Source organism: Centruroides vittatus, unplaced genomic scaffold (assembly GCF_030686945.1).
Source record: "Centruroides vittatus isolate TY-2023 unplaced genomic scaffold, ASM3068694v2 contig_221, whole genome shotgun sequence".
In the NCBI taxonomy this organism is placed as follows: domain Eukaryota; kingdom Metazoa; phylum Arthropoda; class Arachnida; order Scorpiones; family Buthidae; genus Centruroides; species Centruroides vittatus.
The window spans coordinates 265,705-288,809 of NW_027121377.1; the positions used below are offsets into that span (position 1 = coordinate 265,705).

The window sequence follows — 23,105 nt, forward strand, 5'->3', positions numbered from 1 at the left end:
TTAGTGGTGTTAATTATTTATCTTGCCATTACAGCTAAATTGTGACTTCTTGTATTCTAGTCACCAGATCATAAGTTTAAATTGAACTTCAATTCTTCCACAGTTATTGGACGAGTTAAATATCACCAGATTGGATCTTTTAAAGCTATTTCTTATCACATCGAAGCTCCCTATTCCAAGACTTGTTTGACTATGCAAGTATTAGTCAAAAATCACTTTTGAATAATGAATCCTCTGTTATTCCACTCCAAGCTTACTCTTTTTCGCAATGTTCCAGATAATGGCGGCTTATGATAAGCATTGCAGAAATGTAGCACTTCCGAATAAAAATAAAATTAGAATCTTCTGATTTTTATTATATGGTGATTATATATGTTATATTATTATATGCAATTAAAATTAAGTTTTTTAAATCAAAACTGGTGGCAATCAAAATAGTATGAAATAAAAACGATTTTATTAGGGTGGTTGCACCAAGAAACAGAATTGTTGCAACAGCACTGTGCAGAGTCCTCTTCTATAGAATAGCTCTAATTGCACTCCTAAACAGGAGAATACACGATGGGAATTAGTTACTGAGCCAAAGTGGAGGTGCGTAGTACTCCATTAATTTTAAATGTAATTTAAAAACATTATTCAGTATGGACCGATGCATATTTTATATGAGAGATGCTATTCATTTAAGGACAGAAGAGATTAAAGAAGAGTGATCAAATTGCAATAGCTATAATGTATACCTGCAATAGCTATAATGTAAGTGACATTCATTGAAATTTGAATTGTGTAAATATCTCTAATTAGAATAGAATTGAAACATGTTTAATCTTAGTGAATGTTATGTATTCTGTATGTATGCACATTTTCACTCCTGGGCACTAAGCAAATCTCATTTCATTTCTGTTATACGTTTGTTTAGATTCACAGAAATATATTGTTGAGTGTTGGACGAGGGCAGACAAATCGCATTGAGTGGCTTGCTAAACTTGCTGGGCTGAAAAGGCTTCCAGACCAAAAAGAAATAGCTGTAGATTAAACAGGTAGAATTAGATGATAAATCAGTAAATGACAGATCCTGGAACTCATCAAATGTTTAATAGATAAAGCCTTATTTAGTAAACTAAATAAGCAGTTTTGCAATGGATAAGCTCTATTTTCAGCTGTGGATTGAGTAAGTCATATAAATTTCATGGAACATTGAGGTATGGTGAATCTATAGACTTTTGTGGCCATCAGAATTAATACGATATTAAGTAAATTTTGTAATATTTTGAGAGAATATATCTGGAAGCTGAGAGGCGAGAACCAAACATGTCCTCGGATCTTCACTTCTGCTTCTCAGTCTCGGTGCAACGGACTTTTTGGGCCTAGGTGCCGGGCGACTTTCCCTATGTGGTTTCCCTTAATTTAAACAAAACATCAACGACCAAAACCTAAATTGACTAATCATCTCCATTTGGCAGTCGAATAATGTCGATAATACGATTTTCGAATGCCAAACGTGATTTTTATCTTTCTGACCTCAATATACTTTGATATAATTTCTGGTTTTTGTAAGCAATCTGTTCCATTTATTTAGAGAATAAATTAAGTTATTGTAATAGAAGTGAGCCAGAAAATTTTTGCTTTTTATTTTTCATTGTTTAAATTATAAAATTTTTAATTAAAGACGTAAAACAAACATAGATTAACTATTTGTATTACACCAGGCATTTCGAAAGAAATTAACATGCGAGACACTTGGCGCAACAGTTCTTAATGTTAATGGATTTTTCATTGATTCTTAACCTGGTAGTCAAGTGATCAATAACAAAAGTGTGCTTCTAGATATCTAGGTTATTTTGAGGTCCGTAAGTCTAATATTTCTCGGTATGGCTAGCGTTTCTACACAAATGATTTTATTGGTTTAATTCAAATATAATAAATATTATAATTATTCTAAAGTAAAATTATTTTTTACTCTTTTGTTAAGTTAATAAAGATTTTTATTTTTATATTTGTTTTGGAATTTTTTAAATTTAAATGACCTCGTTTCTTACGCAATTGGGTTATTGTGTTATTATAATATCCGACAGTTTTTGTGATTATTAAAAAAAAACAAAATTGTTAATTTGGGGAAGGGATTGTTGCTAATTTTTATTGCTGTATCATTTTTTGCAATATATGTGTTATTACTTTTAATTTCCTGGTTGTAATGTACAGCCAAGGAATCGGTCAAAAAACGACCCCTCCAACATTTTTACGTTATGGACTTGTGACCTTGAAATGTAGAGAAATATGTAGAGGTCAAGGGTTTCATCTGTATGTTTGGATGTTAGTCTGTGTCTGTATGTGCCTGTATATGTGGGTATGGGTGACGTGTAGGGCTTGCCAATGGGTGGTGTGAACAGCGTAACCGCACAAGGCTTCGCAATCCTGCATGATTTGAACTTAAAAATTCGTCATTTCGTTATTCGCCAAGTTAACTAACTTTCGGTAATATATTTAATGGATGGTATGTTTACTATTAAAATATTATTTTGTTGTTCAAAACTGCTATCTTTTTTTATTAAAAGTCCTAGCACAACAACCTTGCGTTGGGCCCTGCTATTTCTCATGCTGGCCCTGATGACTTTGCTCACCCACTTTGAAGCTTAATAACTCCTGTGCCTTTTGTCTAAAATTTCTAAAATTTGCAGTGATGTTTGTGTATTAAGGGCATTGACATTAAATTTGGATGGTTAGAGGTTGACGGGGTGGGAGGATAGAGGGGGCTTGTCGTATCTCCAGTGGAGTCGGACTCAATGAAAATTTTAATTGTTAGCACATGCAAGTTTTTATGAAACTCGTCTCTACCCTCGAAATTAAGCTTTTGCCATTTTATAATTATTAATAATATAGAAAGGTTTTTTAATAAAATATCATAGTGGAGGTCATAGGTGCAATTTTAACTTCTTTGACGGAAAGTAATGCAAATCATTGCCAGAGTTTTAAAATACCTTTCGTTTTCTTTTATCCTTCTCTTTGTTTAACCTTCTTTTCACAATTCGATGCACTTTCTGATTTTTTTAGTGTTCTCATTATCTTCACTTTAAGATATTCGATTTTTTTTGTATAAAGTATTTTGTTACGTTAATCTAATTAATGTTGTCGTCTTCTTTTTAAAAATTAATTCTCTCTTCTAGAGTTAGAATACAGAAAAGCTTTGACAACATATTTTTTTTCTGTAATTTAATTATTGCAAAGTAAAACATTACAAAAACAAATAATTTAATTAAGAAAGTTTTTTGTGTACTTCAGATTAGATAAAACATCACTAATCTGTACTAATTTTAATTCAATTTTAGTAGATTTAATGTGAGTTAAATTCTATAATGTTTAAGTAAACAGAATTAATTCATAAAACTTTTATATATGAGCAAAAAGTCTTTCTACGATGGTCTTCGGAGTCTCTTAGAGATGATAAGGGATAATGAGTTTCATTTTTCTCCAAAAGCCATAGTGGTTTTATGTAACACTAAATTTTGGGACCCCCCCTCTGCTTGTGGGCCTATTCTGGATTGGCTTTTCTGACACCCCTTTATCTACTTAGCTTACCGAGTAAGTAAACTAGTTTATATTAATGTAATGATGCTTCCCTTTATTTAATGGCCGATAAATTTATTTACTAATATCTTTGGATAAATCTAGAGTACATTGGATTATTTTATAAATTTATAATAAACGTAATGCATGCGGGATGAAGATACGTAACAAGTTTTGATTTGTTAGAGCATTTTTGTCACTTAAGTTGACCAAATTTATGAAGGTTAAATTGATGGTTCTCAAAATAATTGGTCCACAAATCATTTAAACAGTCTGCAGGCCACCTATATGTCTATTCACTTATCCTGCAAATATGGGATGTCCGAAAAGTTATTGTGTGGTGGAATAAGTTTAAGTGAAGTTTTATGTACAATATTGCAGTTTCTCCTGTAGCAAATGCTGGAAATGTCCCAGAAGCCAAAAAATCTGGGGAATTGAGGTCTGGAGACCCGGCAGGTCAGATTCTGTGAAGTTTTCGAAAACTGTAGTCCAAAAACCAAAATGTCTGCACGCGAGTGGAGACATCATCTACTGCAGAGTGGAAATGTGAGATATATGACTTATGGGGATCGTATGCAGTGCCATACATATTATTTTAATGTTAAAAATTTCTCACTGCATGGTAAATCATGTAAAAATGTTTTAATCTCTATTATTTTGTCTTTATAAGCTATTACAGAATGCCTAACTGGAAGCAAACAAGTCAGTTTCAGAGAAATAAGTAATTCTGTGGGTAAATAAATAAATATGTTGGACAGAAACAGCTCAGAACATGAGAAAGTTTCATTAATTTATTTCAAATTAACGGAACTGTCTCATTCTCCAAGTCATTTTTATCCAATGTGTTGCATGAAAGGTGATATTTTTACTTTAATTCTAAATTAAATAACTAAATCATCAAACTGGAGAAAGAATCATCATTCAGTTGTTTAATTTATTTTAGGCTAACAAGCATGTCATGAATTATAAATTGTTACTGCATTTAATAGCGTGTATGCGTGCATAACAAATTGATATCTCCAGCTTATTAAATGACAGAAATAGCTAAGATATACCCATCTTTAATTGATTTAATTGAGCAATGATTAAAGCAATTTAATTAATTAATGAACTAGTCATTAATTTAAATGACTTGATTCAATTACACTGGCAATTTTTGGCATTCGTATAAAATGCCATTAAATTCTAAAACGTATACGTAGATTCATTTGCAACTAATTGGATATAAATTTATAGTAGTTTTAAATTAGATGGCAGATGATGATCTTTTTATACACTAGTGGCCATGGAAATCGTTTCACTCGTCAAATTCTATAAAAATGCTTATAGAGTAATTAAATTATCATTTTGCTGTGGATCTAAAGAAACTGTAAATGATTTATTGTTCTTTTCAAATTAAATTTAAACATTATAACTCTAGTAAATTGTTTCTTCAAGGACAGCCAGGGGCAAAGGCATCAGCCCACCACTCCGGGTGACTTGTGATGAAATCCAGGCAAAGAAATATGGAAATTTTTCTATCCCAGATATGTTGAGCCTCATTGACTGTTCCTTATAAGCCAGGCCCGACCAGCAATTGATATGGATAAAGCACAAGGTGGAAAGAGCCAAAATAAAAAATGAAAATAAATTGTTTCTGGGTCCTGTGTATTTATGATAACAGCACAGTGCCATAAAACATCAGCATATAAAAATCTATCAATGAGTTGCATAACATTTCCAGCAATAGTTAAAAATTGTGCACAGTACCATCTGTTACGAAATTTTATTAAAAGTTTTCACCCTATTAATTATTATAAAATGGCAAAAAGCTTAATTTCAAGGGTAGAGATGAGTTTTAGAAAAAAATTATAAATGCTGATAAATAAAATCCCTCTTAGTCATGTGTGGGATGACTGAGGGAGTAGTGTACACTACTCTGTCTCCCCACTCCTGAACCATTAACCATAAGAATATAATAGCATCAATGCCCTTTATACACAAAACCCCCTGTAAAATTTCAAAAATTTTTAACAAAAGGTATAGGAGTTATTAAGCTTCAAAGGTGGTGAACAAAACTTTCCCTCTGTTATATGTAAATGTTGGGAAAGTAACAAAGGTGAAGAGACAGTCTGTGTGACTGGAAGTGTTCATTCATCTCTTTTATGATTTACCTTTTGCACGTCATAATAAAAATGTTTTCCGCTCTTTCTATTGGAAGCACGGAGTTTGTCGAGTGCACAATTTTCTGCAATAATTAACTGTAATTAATATATTCTAGAATTTATTTAACAAATGAATAAATATTTTCATATCAACAATAATACATAACAAGCTAACAAATGCTGTAACACAGTGCCAATTGTAAAGTCCCTTTGCAGCGAGTAGGAAAATGGGAGGAGCTTACGGGTGTGATGTAACGACATTGTGGGTGGACCGCGTGTCAAAAGAATTAAAATTACGACGTAGCCATGCGGCTGAGGAACTTCATGATTGGACAGTAGTTAATGCTTTTATGAATAATTTTAAAATTGTTTGTATTATTATGTTAATAGATTATATTGTTCTCATAAATATATGCAATTGTGTCAATTAACTGCTACATAGTAAACTATGCTAAAGTACTCGTTAGTATTTGCACTTCCCGTTATTTGACCCATGTATATTTTTATTAATAAATTCATAATTTAATAAATAAAACATAAGAAAAGGAACAATAATTGTATAGTTTATTATTTCATGGTGGAATATCCTATTAAAACAGATTTATTTATTAAAATATACTTTTCTCTAGGGAAATTTCCTGTAAATCATGTGATTAGTAAATGTAACATAATTGACAGTTTAGTTTCAGATAAACGTAATTGTATGTCGAAAACAAAAGGGGAAACTTTATTAAATTTATGTAAATAGTTGAATAAATTTTATAGCATTCCTTGTGACGAATAGCACAGGCAATATTTGGGGATCATTATAACAGTAGCGCAACTGGGACAAAGAAAATAACGATAAAGTTATTTAGAAATTTTTTATGGTTATCATCATCTTAAACTGATAAGATTAAATAAATATTATGGATTTTTGTGTGCATTAAACTTAGTATTTCAATATTCTCTAATTGTTTTGAGTTTTGCATGTAATCTCTTTACTACGAATAAGGATGTTTTGATACCACAAAAGTATCAATACTGGTATCACAAGTAGTTTTAAAGTATCAATACCAGTATCAGTCGTAAAGTATCAATACTGGCCAGTCTTGGCATCGGGTATCAAAACTGGAAATCTGCCGACTGTCACCATTCACTCTCACATTACCTTCCAGTTGATTTTACTTCTGAGAAGGTACTATAGTCATTACAATGAAGGCTGAGTGGGCCCCAGAGCAGCAATTAATATTTTGTTGTTTACTCCAAGGAATTGAATCCCAGCTATCTGGTTTGGAAGTCGGTGCGTCAGTCAATACTTCAGGTTACACTCATATCATGTCTTATGTATACACAAAAGAAGCCCCAGATCTACATCCTGCATTTAATGGACCCTTTGGGTACTACTATATATGGGATAGGAGTGGATAAAAAAATCATTGGTGAAGAGGTAAAACAGTCTTTACATCAAACGTTCTTTATTGTGTTCAAATTTTACAAATGTCGGTGCAAACAAAACTATACTTTTGGTGTTTGTCTTTGTCTGTAAAGTATTTGTGCTAATTGTTATCATTGCATTTTTGTCTCCATCATTCATTGTTTGAAAGTTAGTGAAGATCTGAGTTCATTGTCATCATAATGGTGTTGGCCAATCAGTGTGAACTTCCAGTGATTCTCTCTGAACCAGATGGCGGAATTGATAATCATTTTGACATTTTCCTTAACGTCAGTAATAAATTTGGTTGTCGACATTGAAGAATTAACATTTTAGTCTGTGTATCCACTTTTAAAATAGAGAAAGTCTGCTCTAAAAGCACAGAAAGCTTTGTTATAACCCAAAAACTAATGAACTGTGTGAATGCTTTGATGACAAACAAATATAATGAAAGAAACACTGTCATAATGTTCAGGATCTGCAGTCGTTGGCATTGGCAGTATGAACATAGCCTTGTAGTTTGCAAGCTGCATGTGTTGCCTTGTAAAAAGCAGCTTTAATACTGGATAAGTAAATGAATAACATAGATTATTTCATTTCATAACAGACTATTTCACTGGTTTGCTTATCTAACTGTTTTAATGTCACATTGCTAGGTAATGTATCAATTGATGATGACTATTCTGTGGAATTTTTAGCTTAGTTATGGATTCTAAAAACAAGTGCAAATGCAAGGTGCATAGTAAAGTTTTTGTATACTAATCTAACTGATGAGCACCCGTGGTTATGAATGTGATATATAGTTATAGTAGAGTGAATGCGTGCCAAGAGATGGGTTGCCTGTGGCACTGCTGGCAGTAAAAGGAAAGGAAGTCAGTTATGGAGTTTAGAGCATGACCAATTTAGTATGAAAAGATACTCCATATACATGAATAGAAAGAGTGAGATGGTAACACACATGTCAAGACAGATGATAAAATGTGTGTTTTCATTTGTTGCTCATATGTTTAATTATAACTTGTGTACTTTTCATTTTTCTACATCCTTGTGCTGCATTCCTTACCGTGTGTCGTATGTCATGCGTCACTCACCTGTTTCTGCGCATAAGGACTTTACTATGCAACCTGTATAATTGGTAACAAACACACACTAGTTCATATTTAATAAAATACTTAATTTAAGTTTCAAGTTGTCTGTAGTGTTTTAGACACGAGATACGTTTAATTAGTAGTTCAGGAAGCACCATCAAAGTTATGGCTGTTTGACTTCAGTCACTCTGGGAAATGTTAATTTATTAAGGCTTCAAAACCAACAATCGACTCGTATTTGAGAATGTTGGACCATAACTGTTCATGGAATGTCCACTACGTGGAGAGTTGGCTATTATTTTATTACGTCTCTCATTTGGAATGTAGTACAGTAGAGCGTTGTTTATCCGAAAGCTGATCAACCGAAACGTCGGTTAACCAAAAGCTTTCCAGTCGGACTGTGTCGTGCTGAATCGAATGTTTTTGATACTAGATTAACTTCTAAAGTATAATTTTTTTTGTTTTTATATTTTTAATATATTTATTTTGTTTGTACAAAATAAAGAAATAATTTTTAACGATACAATAGCCACGATTATTATTATAAAACTTTTCATTAAGCTTAAAATCAACGAAAATTCAACACGAAGTGACATGCATGCAACGGAGAAAATTTTCAACATGGGATAGGTTAATATATTTTTTCGTACATAATTGGTTATCCGAAAAATAAGTTATCCGAACAACCCCTGTCCCCAATTGATTCTAGATGCTCTAGTGTATTTGTTTCACTTACGTTTATCACAATATAAATTCTCTCTCTTATTGTGTCTTGTTTTCTGATTGATTGTGATAGCTTTAGATAAAATGGATAATCTGCACTATGAGTCATTGCTCCCTTCAATTAATCTGTTATATCAAGGGTCAACAGTATTTGTTACTTTATAACAATTGGCTAATGTATTAAATAAATGAAAATATAACAACTTGAATACTAAGCAATATTTTTAGTTATTACTTAAAGTCAATAATATACTTGATTTCTAAATGGAACTAACATACATTTACCTGTTTAAAATTAATAAAAATAATTTAATTAAGTTTTGTCTTTGTCATTGGGAGCAGCAAAAGATGCTAATGTTACACTCCAAAAGCATAAGCCTACATAAATGATGCTTTTGGAAATGTTTTCTTTGGCATTTTTGTCCATCTTCAGTCTGTCTTGACGATAGAGGCTAGAATGTCTAATAAACATCACCCAAAAGCATTGGGTATGTTCTGGTGTGTGTTGTCTTGGCTGCAATTGATGCACCAGTTTAGTAAGATTTTGCCATAATGTCTGGCAATCTAACAAAAAGGAGTAAATAGGCGGTGCCATATCGGCATTTGCAAACTTATTTTGTCAAAATAACCTTTGGTTAATACAGACAAGTAGTACAAAGACAAAACTTAATCAAAATAATGGTGTTAATAACGTAACGTGGAGGCTGCCAGATTGCTTGGTTGGAGTTCACCATATCCATGCCCGGACAAGTACAGCACGCATTTGTCATCATTGGCTCACTGACATACTTGTTGGTGAATATCAGAATGCATTCTAGTACATTGCAATTCACTGAAGTACTGTCTGATGTATATTGGAATGTATCCAATGTTTATATGAATATTATTATATTATTTTTATATAAATAGAAACTTGTATATATATGTGTATCTGTGTGTACAAGTTAGCTCTAAAATTGATGAACTATATAGTCAAACCTCCATATTGCACCGTCATTTGATTGTCTGGAAAATCAACACGAAATGGAAGGACAATAAGAATTACGTAAAACAAGTTTGAAAGTCACAATTTGGCAATAACAACAAAGGATGCTCTAATCTTTATGAAGAAGAACCGTTCCTGAGTATTTGTCGGCACTTTATAAGGATGGCACTACGTCGGAGGATGCTACAACCAGATTCAATCGCATTGAGATTGTTTTAAGGAGGGTTATAAAACCGGTTACGAATGGTCGCTCTCATTGTTTCCAATTACGATTGGCTTCTAATGGAACAACCGAATTACACATAATGATGTAGCTGTTTCAAACTGTAATCATTCTTAAAAAATAGTTTAACTGACTTTTAAGCCAGGGTATGTGTAAGTATCTAGAACTGCAGAAAATTAAAATTTGGTAACTAGAATAAAATAGCATCTGGCAATTAATTATAATCAAATAATAAACATTTATTTGATTGTAATTAAGATTTTCCTGAACAATTTATTTACTTTAAAGTAGTAAATCATTGGTTTTATTAATAGCAACGTGTTTGTAATTAGGAAAGGATGTCGGTCAAGTGACTGACCTACTTAATAAAATTTTTTAAAATCATGTTAAGGTTTGGTACGATAAAATTCTAAGGAAAAACTGATCCTTAATTTTACTTATTGCCAAGGAAATTATAAAAATTTTGTTATTTTATACATTTTTTAATATTCAGAGTTTCTGTTAATATGACCATTTTGCCGATAAAAATTAAAACGTTCGATAAATAGAGCACAAAATTTTTGTCGTTTATGTGCTTTAAACAATTAAAATACACATTTTTTTATTTTGATTTTAAATGTGAGAATGTTTTTGCTAAGTACATAAATTTTATATTATAAAATAGAAGCTAGCATGCATGTGACGAGTGTCTTAACAGAAGGTTTAGGTTAACTGTGTGGTATTTAACTAAATGATATTCTTGTATTTGAAAGGAAATGTATATTGCTGCAGCATGACCTATTAAAGCATTTTTTGTTTGGAGTCATGGCTCTAGGCTTTCCTATAATTGTATCTAATTTTGGTAAAAAATACAGTATGTTTAAAGGGCAATAAGTGTCTGCCAATGGCTGAGCAGATAAAACTGCCAAACTCTGATGGTTGTGGGTTCGTGCCAGCAGGCATGCCCCCCCAAACCATCAGAGGTTTTCATGTTTTTTTCATGTTCGTAACACCTAATTAGGTGATGGTTTTCCATAGAAAGTCTTCCCGGGAGGCATTCCCGGACAAGTTATGTTATTGTATACTGACAACAAACAATAAAGGACAGTAGTCTTGTTATGTCCTTGGGACAACATTTTGAACTGATATGAATAACTGAAAGAAAATAAAATTAGGATAAATCTAAATATGTTGATGTGACGATTGCTTAAAGACGTTCTCCCTGGTTTGTTAGACTGCAGCTAGTTTGGGGCCAAAGCATTACGGCAGTGAACCTCTCGGATAAACTACATGCGCCTGTCAATCCATTCCTGTCCACGTGTGTCATAATCACAGTTGTAGGAAAACAAAGGGAAACAATCGAGTGTGTTCTCTGGCAAATCCCAGATATTTATTACTCTCATTTACTAATTACATAGAATATACGAAATGTACAGTACAAAACAGATACGTCTTGAGTTGACTAGTATAGACTTGACTACTTTATAGTCCAGCGTCAGTTCTACTTGCTACCTTATATAAATTTCTAACATTTTATGTGGAGTGTCAAAGTGTACTACGAAGCTTATAAGTATTTGTTAGTGCCATATTGAGGTTTGGCCATATTGAGGTTTGACCATATTTAATTGAATTTTGGTGTTTGTTGTGGCCTTGTGGTTGTCGATTAAAAATTAGAATTGGAAACTGTCAATAAAGGAATTATTTACGTACAAAGTCATACAGAGTTACGATTGATATAACAATAAAGTTATGTAAACCATCTGTTATTAGTCATTAGTGTATTCGAAGGGAAAAACTGCAACAACCGACTAGGAGTTTAAATTCCGCTATTGACATGCACTTTCTTTTATCGGTTTTTAATGGCAATACTAAAAACCTCTGAATTTTTAGTAGAGTGCTGACATTTTCAAACCGGTCGACAGGATTGTTTTTGGACATCAAATGACTAAACTGGAGCACCCTCCATCCATATTGACCTGTATCTAATAAGTTATCGGTCTTAATATAGCCTAATTGGTAATCCAGCAGATTGTTTGGTAATACAAACTTTTTAAATGTAACATTTTTAATGTCTCTATTTCAAAATTATCAGTTTCGTTTAAGTGGTGTTACATTTTCAGTTTTTAAGATAAAAATAACAAAAGTCCTTGAAAGATGCTGCCTTTAAAACTGCATTTTGTCATTCCATATATATGCTAAGTTTTAAAGAAATAAATATAAAAACAAAATTAAAAAGTACGCTTTCATTCAATCAAGATCGTCCTCAGAGGAAGGCCCTTATTACAAGTTTTGAGAAATTTTTCAAACTCCTAAGATAATTCTGATACATTTGTTTGTTTCGAAGGGTGTTGTCATTTGGTTACCAAACAAACTTCTCATATCAATTATTAGTACTTGAGCTGCAACAACGATGTGACATAACTGAATGGTGATATCATACAAAGGAAGTTCTTTTAGTACTGAATAGGAATTTCTTTGGTATGAACAGTGACAAATGAGTAGTAAAATGCTGACAAGCAATGGTTCTTGTCTCCTTTTTTGTCTTGCTTTAAGTTTTAAGCTTAACGAATAAAGTTTTCTTGGAGATTAGTTTGAAGTTTTCGATGTAAAATTAACATTTTTCTCCATTTTAATGTTAAATGCCATTCAAAATTTATTTCATTTTCAGGAAAAGAAATAACAGGAAACAAATGGAAGTACATCTCTCGACGATGAACTTGGTCGTCCAAAAGTACCGGCGAGTAATTTGTAAATAAAGGCAAACTGCAGCAGAGTGATTGGTTTTTTTTTTTTTTAAAGAACTTGAAGCTGTTTTCACATTAGTGAAAAAGAAATATTCTGCAATAAATATGTTTTCATTTAACCCAAACCACTGATTATTTTCAAGTTGTATTAAAGGCTAAACTTTAATTCTATTGTATCAAAGTTTGCTTAGATTTACTCAATTTCTTGAGAAGACAGTTGTGCTGTCTTCTCATATAAAGATTAATAATTAAAATTAATTTTAGAAAATTTTAACAGTGAAGGCCAACTTTAGGTTAAATTTCAATAATAAATTAATTAAACTCAGCCTTAGTGTTTTTTTGTATATTTTTAGATGTAGCCTCCAGTAAACGGTTATCTCTGTTAATGAAGGCTGCTTTTGTTCCTAGCAGGTGTGATTGACAAAAGACATTTTCATTTCTTAAATATAACGTTAAGCCTTTAAACTGTTACATTCAAATTACAATAACCGTAGACCTAAAATGTTAATTATAAACGGATCATAGCAGTGTTTTAATTAGATTATTGAGCTATGTAATCTGGTTCAATGATAGTTGGTTTGGCTACCATCTCTTACTAAAATCAATAATTAATTTTAGAATTGAAGTTAACAATTTAGGATATCCCAAAAGGAAAGATTGATCTGGTACGGAACTCAAACTTGCAGTTTCTGCCTACCATGCAGATGCATTATCGGTTGTGCTTTCCAGACATGTACAGGGTGCATAATGGCAATCCATATAAACAGACATGTTTGAATGAGGCATAACATATGAAACACAGTAACAAATGCAGCAAAAAGACATGAGAAATGAACACACTATAAACAAATGCATCAGAAACAAATGAAAATCACAAATGAACGTGCAAGAAATATGCGTTTTACCATCTTAATGTGGCAATCACGTTAGCATTTCATGCTTTCTATTCATGTTATTTGTATATGTGGGACATGCTACCATACAGTTCTGTAATTGACTTTTTCTTGTATCTTGCATTGTTTTTGAAACAGGATGCTAACTTCTGAATTTTGTCTTGTCTTTTAGTACATAATCACTCTTCTATGTATGTATGTCACGTTCTTAACTCTGGCTATATATGCTCGTCAGTTACGTGGGCATATGAAGACTTTACTGTCTACCCTGTATATGATCCATAGGGTGTACAGTACATAACCCCGGCATTTTACGTAAATGAGAACTTCAATGCCAGTCCAAGGTTGGCTGAATGTCTCCAAGAAGATACACTGATCTGGTCTTGTCCACTTTAGATCTTGTCTGAAAGCAGACCCAATTTTCCAGTCTGAAATTTTATTATCTGTTGATTACATGAATTTTAATAACAGAAATTAAAACAATACTTTAATTATGTTTTTATAATAGCAATTAAGTTTCTAGAATAAAAATATTTGAAGCAATAATGATAATAATAATCCAATATTTTGATTTTTTTTTCTTTCAGATTTGCCAAAAATCTATCCCCGGACAAAGTAGTTTTAAGTACATTAAAAGGCCACTGCGAATTAATGAATTTAGAATTAGATGAATTGGTCCTAACAGACGTTCTAGAATTACCTTCATGGCTACGAATAACTAATGCTAGGTGTAATCATGTTACGGTTAAAGTAAGTTTCCTTTTTTTAAAATTTAAATTTAAAATATTAAATTAACATTTAACCGGTTGTAATAATAATTTTTTATAGATTCATTGGACAAAATTAAAATCTGTTCCCATTCATTTGGTAAGTATTTAAGAGACTTAAGATTTTATTTGTTTGCTTAAAACTGGAATTTATTGAACGGAAAAATTTACAGTCATTAGATGAAGTCGTCGTGGACACGGAGACCTGCGAGGACTTGAGAACGCTCTCCTCTCAGTCTCTTCGTCAGTCTTACAAGTTAGTATTTCTTGGTGTCTGTGAACTGAATTTTGGATGTAGTTTAATTGCATAATAATAAATGAGTGTCGAAACGTTTCGTTCCAGGTCGAGTGGGAAGTACGGCTTCTCCGAGCGGGTAATTGATGGGCTGACGGTGGTTGTAAATTCCGTTAACATTAATTTTAAATCTCCAGTCTTTCAGGCTTCTATTCAGGTTAGTTACATGCAGTTTTATTTATATATCCTTGAAAGTATTTAAATTAAAAAATATTAGACTTCTAGAATAGTCTTGTGATTTATTTAAAGTTTAGAGTTTTACTCGTTCAAAATATTTAAAGTTTATGGCATTTGCAGTCCAAAACAATAGTTGATGCAAGTATCTTATGCATCAATAATGGATATTTTTGCTTATAGGGTGGTGCCCCATACTTTAAATGTTCCAGTGTTTGCATACTAAATTGGAGAGAAATTTGATTTGGAATTTGAAGGATGCTTCTATGTTCAAACTTCACAATTTATTTTCTTTACATACAGGGTGCACAGTAAAATACTTACACACTAACATGTGAGCAGTGCATGACAATACGATACATAACAACTGTTTAAAGTAATGTTTAAATTATTTTTTATTTTTTGTTGGAAAACTTTAATGTTGTGAGAGGGCGCTTTCGTTTCGCGCGTTTTTTGGTTGTTCCTGAGAGCGTGGACGCCATCTTGGCTGTGGAACGGATTCGAGAGGAGTCCGGGCAGTATTATCGCAGTGTTTTGGATTGTTGTGAGTAATAAAGTTGTTAATAGTGCAATTATTGTGTGTGCTTGTATACAGTCCATTTTCGTCGTAAACATTTGGTCCGTCGAGGCGGATGGCAACTGATGGCAACGGATTGTAACGGAGTGCAGCGGATACTGTAATGGACGTGTAGCATATTCTGCTGGATTGGAAACTTTGGAAACTTTCTCCTTCGAGTATTGGTACTCCCCTTTTCTGGATTAACTCCGCAGAGATAGGATTAAATCGCTCGAGCAAGTGAGTTGACCTTTTATTATTACCCGGTGTTATGGAGGGTCTTAAGTGTGCGTTGACCAAAAAGAAAGTCCTTAAGTCCAACACTACCAAGCTTAGGGAAAGGATAAGTGCTGGTGTTGAGGTCGCAGACGATACCCAAATAGAACTGTTCCAAACTAAAATTAAGAAACTTAGGGTTGAATTACATGACGTATTTCACGAGGTCTTTTCGCAATGTAACGATAAGGAAATTGAAATGTATATAGAGGAACAGCAATCTATTGAAGAGACTATTGACGAACTTTGGTTAACGGTAGAATGGAAGAACTCTAAACAACGAGTTAATTCCACAAGTGATGCCGATAGTTTAAAATCACAGGTACCGGATGTAAGACTTCCGAAATTGTCTCTTCCGACCTTTAGTGGAAATGTTGAGGACTGGTTATCGTTCCATGACCTGTTTAAGGCTAGTGTGGACAATAATTCTAATCTGTCGAATTGTCAGAAATTACAATATTTAAAATCATCTTGTAGAGGTTATGCTTTGAAAATTATACAGTCACTTCCGATATTGGATTCTAACTATGAAACTGCAATGGAGCTCTTACGCGAGCGGTTTTCTAATAAACGTGAGCTGGTAAATGCTTTGATCAAGAAATTAATAACCATTCCGAGTATCACTGATTCATCTCAGTCTATATTACAAGCTGTGGATATTACAAATGAATGCGTCCGATCGTTGAGTGTGCTTGACCAGGATATTACCGGGTTTTCTGAAGTGCTAATAGTTTATTTAATTACGGAAAAATTCGATAAAAATACTAGGAGTTGGTGGGAACGTACCTTAAAGAAGGATGAGCTAGGCACGCTAGAGACCTTGCTTACCTTCTTGAAGGATCATGCGAGAACACTTCAAGTTATTAAGTTGCCACCTAAGGAACCGAGAAGTGGTTCGTATCCCAAAGTGACATCATTGGTATCTGGTAGTAATACTTGCTTTCTTTGTAAGAATGAGCACTCCTTATCGAAATGTTCAAGGTTCACACAGATGAGCACTCAGAAGAGGATAGATGTAGTTAAAAGGAATAGACTATGCTTTAATTGCCTTACTGCTCGACACCAAGCTAAAACCTGCATGAGTTTAAGTAGATGCAGACTATGTGGTAAATTACATCATACCATGTTACATATCAGTAGAGACTCTGAAGTGTCTTCAACTCTGAATTGTGGGAAGGCATTTAGTCCACCCTTGACTGATGCTCCTCCCTCCCAATCGACGCCATATGATTTATCGAGTCCAACTACCACTACTTGTGCTGGACTTTTTGATCCTTCGAGTACTATCGGAGTAGGTCTTAAAGGAACTAAACAGGTCTTACTTTGTACTGCTCTAGTCAAGGTAAGCGACTCATCTGGAAATTTCGTAACTTGTCGAGCTTTACTGGATAGCGGTTCTGAGGCATCCTTTATAACAGAAGACTGTATCAATAGACTGTGTTTGACGAAAAACAGTGCTAATGTTCGGATTTCTTGCTTGGGATCTTTTCATGCTGTGACTTCTGGTGAAATAGAGTTGACCTTTACCCCCCATTTTAGTTCAGACTTGAAATTTAGTACAAAAGCATTCGTGATTAAAAAAATAACGTCGGATGTTTCTAATGTACCTCTCCCTCCACATCTTCTGAACAATTTTAATGACCTAGTTCTGGCCGACCCATTCTTTTTTGAAACAAGACCAGTTGACATTCTATTGGGTGTTAATGTTTTCTTTACAATGCTAAAGGGAGATATAATACGGAGAAAGGAGACACTGCCGTTTGCTGTTTGCACCAAACTCGGCTGGATTATTGCGGGAACTGCCTTTCTCCATACCATCAATCAACCTATATTCTCTGTGAATAATATTCAATTGACCACTAAGGAGTTAGTTGAGAAATTTTGGGCATTGGACTCTGTCCCGGAGGCAAGGCGAATGTCTAAGTTGGACCAAGAATGTGAAGATCATTTTCGAGATACTCATTACCGGGATAAGAGTGGACGTTATGTTGTGAGACTTCCCTTTAAACAGAACCCCTCGTGTTTGGGCTATACTAAGGAGTTGGTGTTACAACGATTTAAGGCTTTAGAGTATAAGCTCAGTCGAACACCAGAAACATATGAGTTGTATAAGGAGTTCATGCGAGAATACATAGAGCTAGGCCATATGGAATTAGTTGATCAGTCAGGATCAAGCGGTATTTCCTATTATATTCCGCATCATCCAGTTATGAAGGAATCTAGCACAACAACGAAGTTACGTGTGGTCTTTAATGCATCGACGAAATCTTCTTCAGGCGTGTCATTGAATGACATTTTAATGGTTGGTCCTAGGATTCAACAAGAGTTATTCCCAATTTTGATGAGGTTTAGAACCTTTCCCATCGTCATTACTGCTGATATAATGAAAATGTTTAGACAAATATTGATTAACGAAAAGGATAGAGATTTTCAGAGAGTATTTTGGAGAAATGATGCTAGTGATCCAATTCATGAATATAGACTTGTTACAGTTACCTACGGCACAACACCCGCACCCTTTCTGGCTACAAGGACGCTTCATCAACTTGCGGATGACGAGGGAGACAATTTTCCCCTTGCTTCTATGGCTATTATAAGAGATTTTTATGTAGATGATCTGTTATCAGGTGCACAAAGCACCGAGGAGTGTCAGTTGCTGGTCGACCAATTAACGGCCCTGATGACTAAAGGAGGATTTGTGTTACGCAAGTGGACTTCAAATGACCCATCGGTACTAGAGAAGATACCTAAGGAATTAAGAGACTCTTCTGAGTCTGTATAGCTTCAAGAGGATAATGGAATCAAGATCTTAGGAATCAACTGGATTCCTCGGGAGGATTGTTTTAGATTTTTTATTCCATATTCAGATGAGCAAGCAGGTTATACTAAAAGAGAAATCCTTTCGGATTTAGCAAAAATCTTTGATCCCTTGGGCTGGCTTGCTCCATGTGTTGTATATGCAAAGATTCTGATTCAAGAGTTGTGGAAGTGTCAACTTTCATGGGATGAGCCCATCACTGCTGAAGTGGAGCATAAGTGGAAGTTATTTCGAAATGAGTTAACCCTTCTTGGGAACTTAAAGATTCCGAGGTTTGTTTCACTTCCAAGGTTAAACGTCCTTGATATCCATGCATTCTGCGATGCCTCAGAGAAGGCTTACTGTGCTGTAGTCTATACAAGAACAATGTCAACTAATTGTGACGTAAAGGTCACTTTACTGACATCCAAAACCAAGGTTGCTCCTCTTAAGGTACAATCTCTTCCCAGGTTGGAACTCTGTGCTGCTGTCCTATTGGCTAATTTATTGCAAACAGTATTGAAGTATCTTGATGTTCCCATACGTCACATATTTGCATGGTCGGATTCCACCGTTGTATTGGCTTGGATTTCATCTGAGTCTTATCGTTGGGTACCGTTTGTTGCCAATAGAGTCGAAAAAATTCAGAACGCAATTCCTACCGTGAAGTGGAGACACGTTGGTGGAAGTCATAATCCTGCGGACTGTGCGACAAGAGGATTTCTTCCTTCTGAGTTAGTTAACTGTGAGATTTGGTTCCAGGGACCAGATTGGTTAAGACAGATTAATCCTGAACTTTGGTCTGAACCTGAAAAATCTGTTGATGATGAGAAGATATACCTTGAGGAGAAGAAGACATACACGACGGCTACTTGTGAAGTTGAAGAAGATGGGATATTTAAAAGGTTTTCTTCATGGTCCAGATTATATCGCGTCGTATCATTATGTTTGAGGTTCCTGCATAATTGCCGTAACCCTCCAGAAAACCGTTTACATGGTTTTCTAACTACTATTGAAGTAAAGACAGCTATTATGTCAATAATTAAGTCTGTACAACAATCATATTTTAGGGAGGAGATGTCTTGTTTAAGGTTAGGCAAGGAGATAAGTGTTCACAGTGGAATAATTCAGTTGACTCCCTTCTTGGATGCTGTAGGTGTTATCCGCGTGGGAGGTCGGATAAAGAATGCCAATCTTCCTGAAACACGACGATATCCAGTCTTGCTTCCCTCTAAGAGTCATGTCACGAATCTTATTATAACGTACTATCACATAGTTTACCTACATGCTAGCCAAGAGTTGCTTTTGAGTATTCTTAGAATGCAGTTTTGGATATTGTCCGGAAGAAGTGTAGTTCGTAATGTTATACATAAGTGTGTTACCTGTGTAAGAACCAGGGGAAGAACTGCCTCTCAGTTAATGGGTGATTTACCAGCCCTTAGAGTGCAACCCAGTCGGCCCTTCACTATTACTGGATTAGATTATGCTGGTCCTTATTTGTTTAAGTTACGAGGTGGAAGGGGTGTTCGATCGTCAAAGTGCTATGTTTGTATATTTGTATGTTTTTCCACAAAGGCTGTACACCTTGAGTTGGTTAGTGACCTATCTACACCAACATTTTTAGCTGCGCTGAAGAGATTTATTGCGCGTCGAGGAAAACCAGTTAAAATGGTGAGTGACTGTGCTTCCAACTTCAAAAGGGCGGGTAAAGAACTGAAAGAAGTTTATAAAAATGTGTCACTTATCGACAAGAATAGTGAATTGGCTCATTTCATCGCTAGTGAAGGTATAACCTTGATTTTTAATCCACCAGCCGCCCCACATTTTGGAGGAATTTGGGAATCTGCCGTAAAATCAATGAAGTTCCATTTGAAGAGAGTTATAGGATCTACATTGTTAACGTACGAAGAGTTTGTAACGTTGTTAACACAGGTGGAAGCATGCTTAAACTCTCGTCCCCTTTGTCCAATGTCAAGCGATCCCAATGACTTGCAGGTATTAACCCCTGGTCATTTTTTAATAGGTGCACCCTTGATTGCTATTCCAGAATCTGATTTGAGTGATATAGCTCTCCCTAGACTGAAACGTTGGACTCTAGTACAACAAACAGTTTCACACTTCTGGAAACGGTGGAATGCAGAGTATTTGACAACTCTCCAACAACGTCGTAAATGGTATCGTTCCTCACCGAATTTGGAAATTGGTGACCTTGTGTTACTAAAAAATGAACAACTTCCTCCAAACCAATGGAAAATTGGCCGTGTTATACAGACCCATCCTGGTAGTGATGGTCGCTTAAGAGTTGTTACTGTATTCACGTCGACTGGAAAGCTAATAAGACCAGTTACAAAATTGTGTCCACTACCCAGTAATAATTAAGTAATATTTAAGATTTGAATGATTGTCTGTTCGCTCCAGCTACCGGTAATTGATACCTTGCAGGTGTCAAGGCTGGGGGTAATGTTTAAAGTAATGTTTAAATTATTTTTTATTTTTTGTTGGAAAACTTTAATGTTGTGAGAGGGCGCTTTCGTTTCGCGCGTTTTTTGGTTGTTCCTGAGAGCGTGGACGCCATCTTGGCTGTGGAACGGATTCGAGAGGAGTCCGGGCAGTATTATTGCAGTGTTTTGGATTGTTGTGAGTAATAAAGTTGTTTTAATAGTGCAATTATTGTGTGTGCTTGTATACAGTCCATTTTCGTCGTAAACAACAACATAGGAAAATGAGAAATACTTGTGTTATAAATAAACACACAAGAAATATGTACTTTATTGTCCTGGCTCAACATGCAAGTTAACATTTTACACTTTATATTTACACTATTCATATATGTGGGGCATCCTTTTCTACTAAATTGGTTATGTTTTACAACTCTGTAATTGGTGTTTTTCCTTATCGCACATTATTTTTTGAAACTGGAGTGCTAACTCCCAAATTTCACTGTCAGGGTGCCATAAGTGGTCTTGTTTCATAGTGCATAGTTGCCATGCTATAACTATATGTCATGTTGTAACTGTATCTATCTGAGTTTGCTAATTTTGTGAGCATATAAAGAGTTTACTATGTACCCTGTATAATCTCCATTAATCTGAACAATCTTAATTTGATTTTATTTCACAACCGGATGTTCTTTTGTTGCCACTCCTCCTCTGAATCAAGGAAGGACTGATCAAAGCCACCAGGCTGTAGCTAAAATAAGACAATTGGTAATTCTATATTGTCTTGTTTGGTTTCTCACTAATTAACTCTGGTGATCTGATGAGAACTAGTGTGTTTGGCAAAGGTCGACAGTTGCCACGAGTTACACTAAACAATATAAGTATTTGAAATTTAACTTTTTAAATTCTTTTTTATTTGATATGTGATTTTTTGAATTTACAGCTATCTAGAGTTATTTTAGAGAGTCGTGCACCCAATTGGAAGAAGGCTGATCTTCGTCTCTCTAGAATCAAAGATACGGAACATGGAGAGTTATTGTTTTTCAAGCAGCTTGACTGGCAGGTACTTAGGATCGAGGCTAAAGCTAGAGAGTCTTCTGGTGATGCAGAAGTGAATTTAACACCTTTGAGGTTGATCACGAATCAGGGTTCCTGTAGAATTACTATAAAAAAGAAACTAAGCGGTATGTATTTAATTAATCGCTCGTTAGATTTTTTGATATCCGAATTGCGTAACTGTTTTCAGACTGCAGCGTGATGGGTTGTCGGATTATTTTCATACTGGACGACCTACTTTGGGTGCTGACAGATGCCCAGCTGGTAGCGGCATTGCACTTTGCAAATTCTCTGAGTCAGCTTGTTCAACAGGCCAACGAATTATCCAAAAAAATTAAAGCGAAAAGAAAACTGGAGGTATTATTCGGAAGTTTTACTCATTTAAATTATAAAAGGAGAGGAAAAATTTACTTACCTATTTCCTGTAATCTAGCAACAACCTGAGAAACCCATTCACGTAAATCATCCCACGAAATCTGCTTCTAGTAGCCAGCGTGTTTCCGCACTAATTCGTTACTTTCACCAGTACGACATCATCGAAACCTCGTATCACATGTACTGCGGAAGAATCGACCTTCATTTGTGCGACGATCTCGATCCACACGGTATGTCTTTTTGTTAGCTGTAATGTTGCATGTCAAAAATTCTTTGCATGCCAATTTGATAATTCATTAACATATAAATGATTTTATTCTTGAACTGTATGACAAAGACTGTAATTTCCTGACTATAATCCACTGTGGCATACAACCTGCACTTCCTTTCAAGTTTACCTTAAAACACATAATCCATGGGTTATATGCAGGAAATAATAGTAATAATTAAAATAGAAATGTGTAATTTTATCAGTAGATAGCATAGGGGAGGTTTTATCCTTATATTTTTGGAAATAGACTGAATTAAAAAAGAATATATGTACTGCATTACATATCAACTATTCTAAGTTTAAACACCTGAACTGAATTAATTGTAATGCTTCACTTTTGTAATAA

General features: G+C 34.4%; 1 protein-coding gene and 1 long non-coding RNA gene across 4 annotated transcripts in view; one reads left to right on the top strand and one right to left on the bottom strand.

Moving 5' to 3' along the window:
• LOC136970844 (bridge-like lipid transfer protein family member 3B) overlaps positions 1-23,105 on the top strand; it is a 48,733-nt gene that overhangs the window by 8,998 nt on the left and 16,630 nt on the right. For all 3 annotated transcript variants that reach the window (XM_067265316.1, XM_067265315.1, XM_067265317.1), the window contains exons 2-8: positions 14,342-14,504; positions 14,583-14,621; positions 14,695-14,777; positions 14,865-14,973; positions 22,001-22,241; positions 22,304-22,470; positions 22,547-22,718. In XM_067265316.1, coding sequence (XP_067121417.1) covers positions 14,342-14,504; positions 14,583-14,621; positions 14,695-14,777; positions 14,865-14,973; positions 22,001-22,241; positions 22,304-22,470; positions 22,547-22,718 — 974 coding nt within the window. The remainder of the gene's footprint in view (positions 1-14,341; positions 14,505-14,582; positions 14,622-14,694; positions 14,778-14,864; positions 14,974-22,000; positions 22,242-22,303; positions 22,471-22,546; positions 22,719-23,105) is intronic.
• LOC136970845 (uncharacterized) lies at positions 14,645-22,581 on the bottom strand. Its single transcript, XR_010880049.1, has 2 exons — positions 22,529-22,581; positions 14,645-15,003 (listed from the first exon to the last, which is right to left on the bottom strand). It is a non-coding gene; the product is annotated as an uncharacterized lncRNA (long non-coding RNA).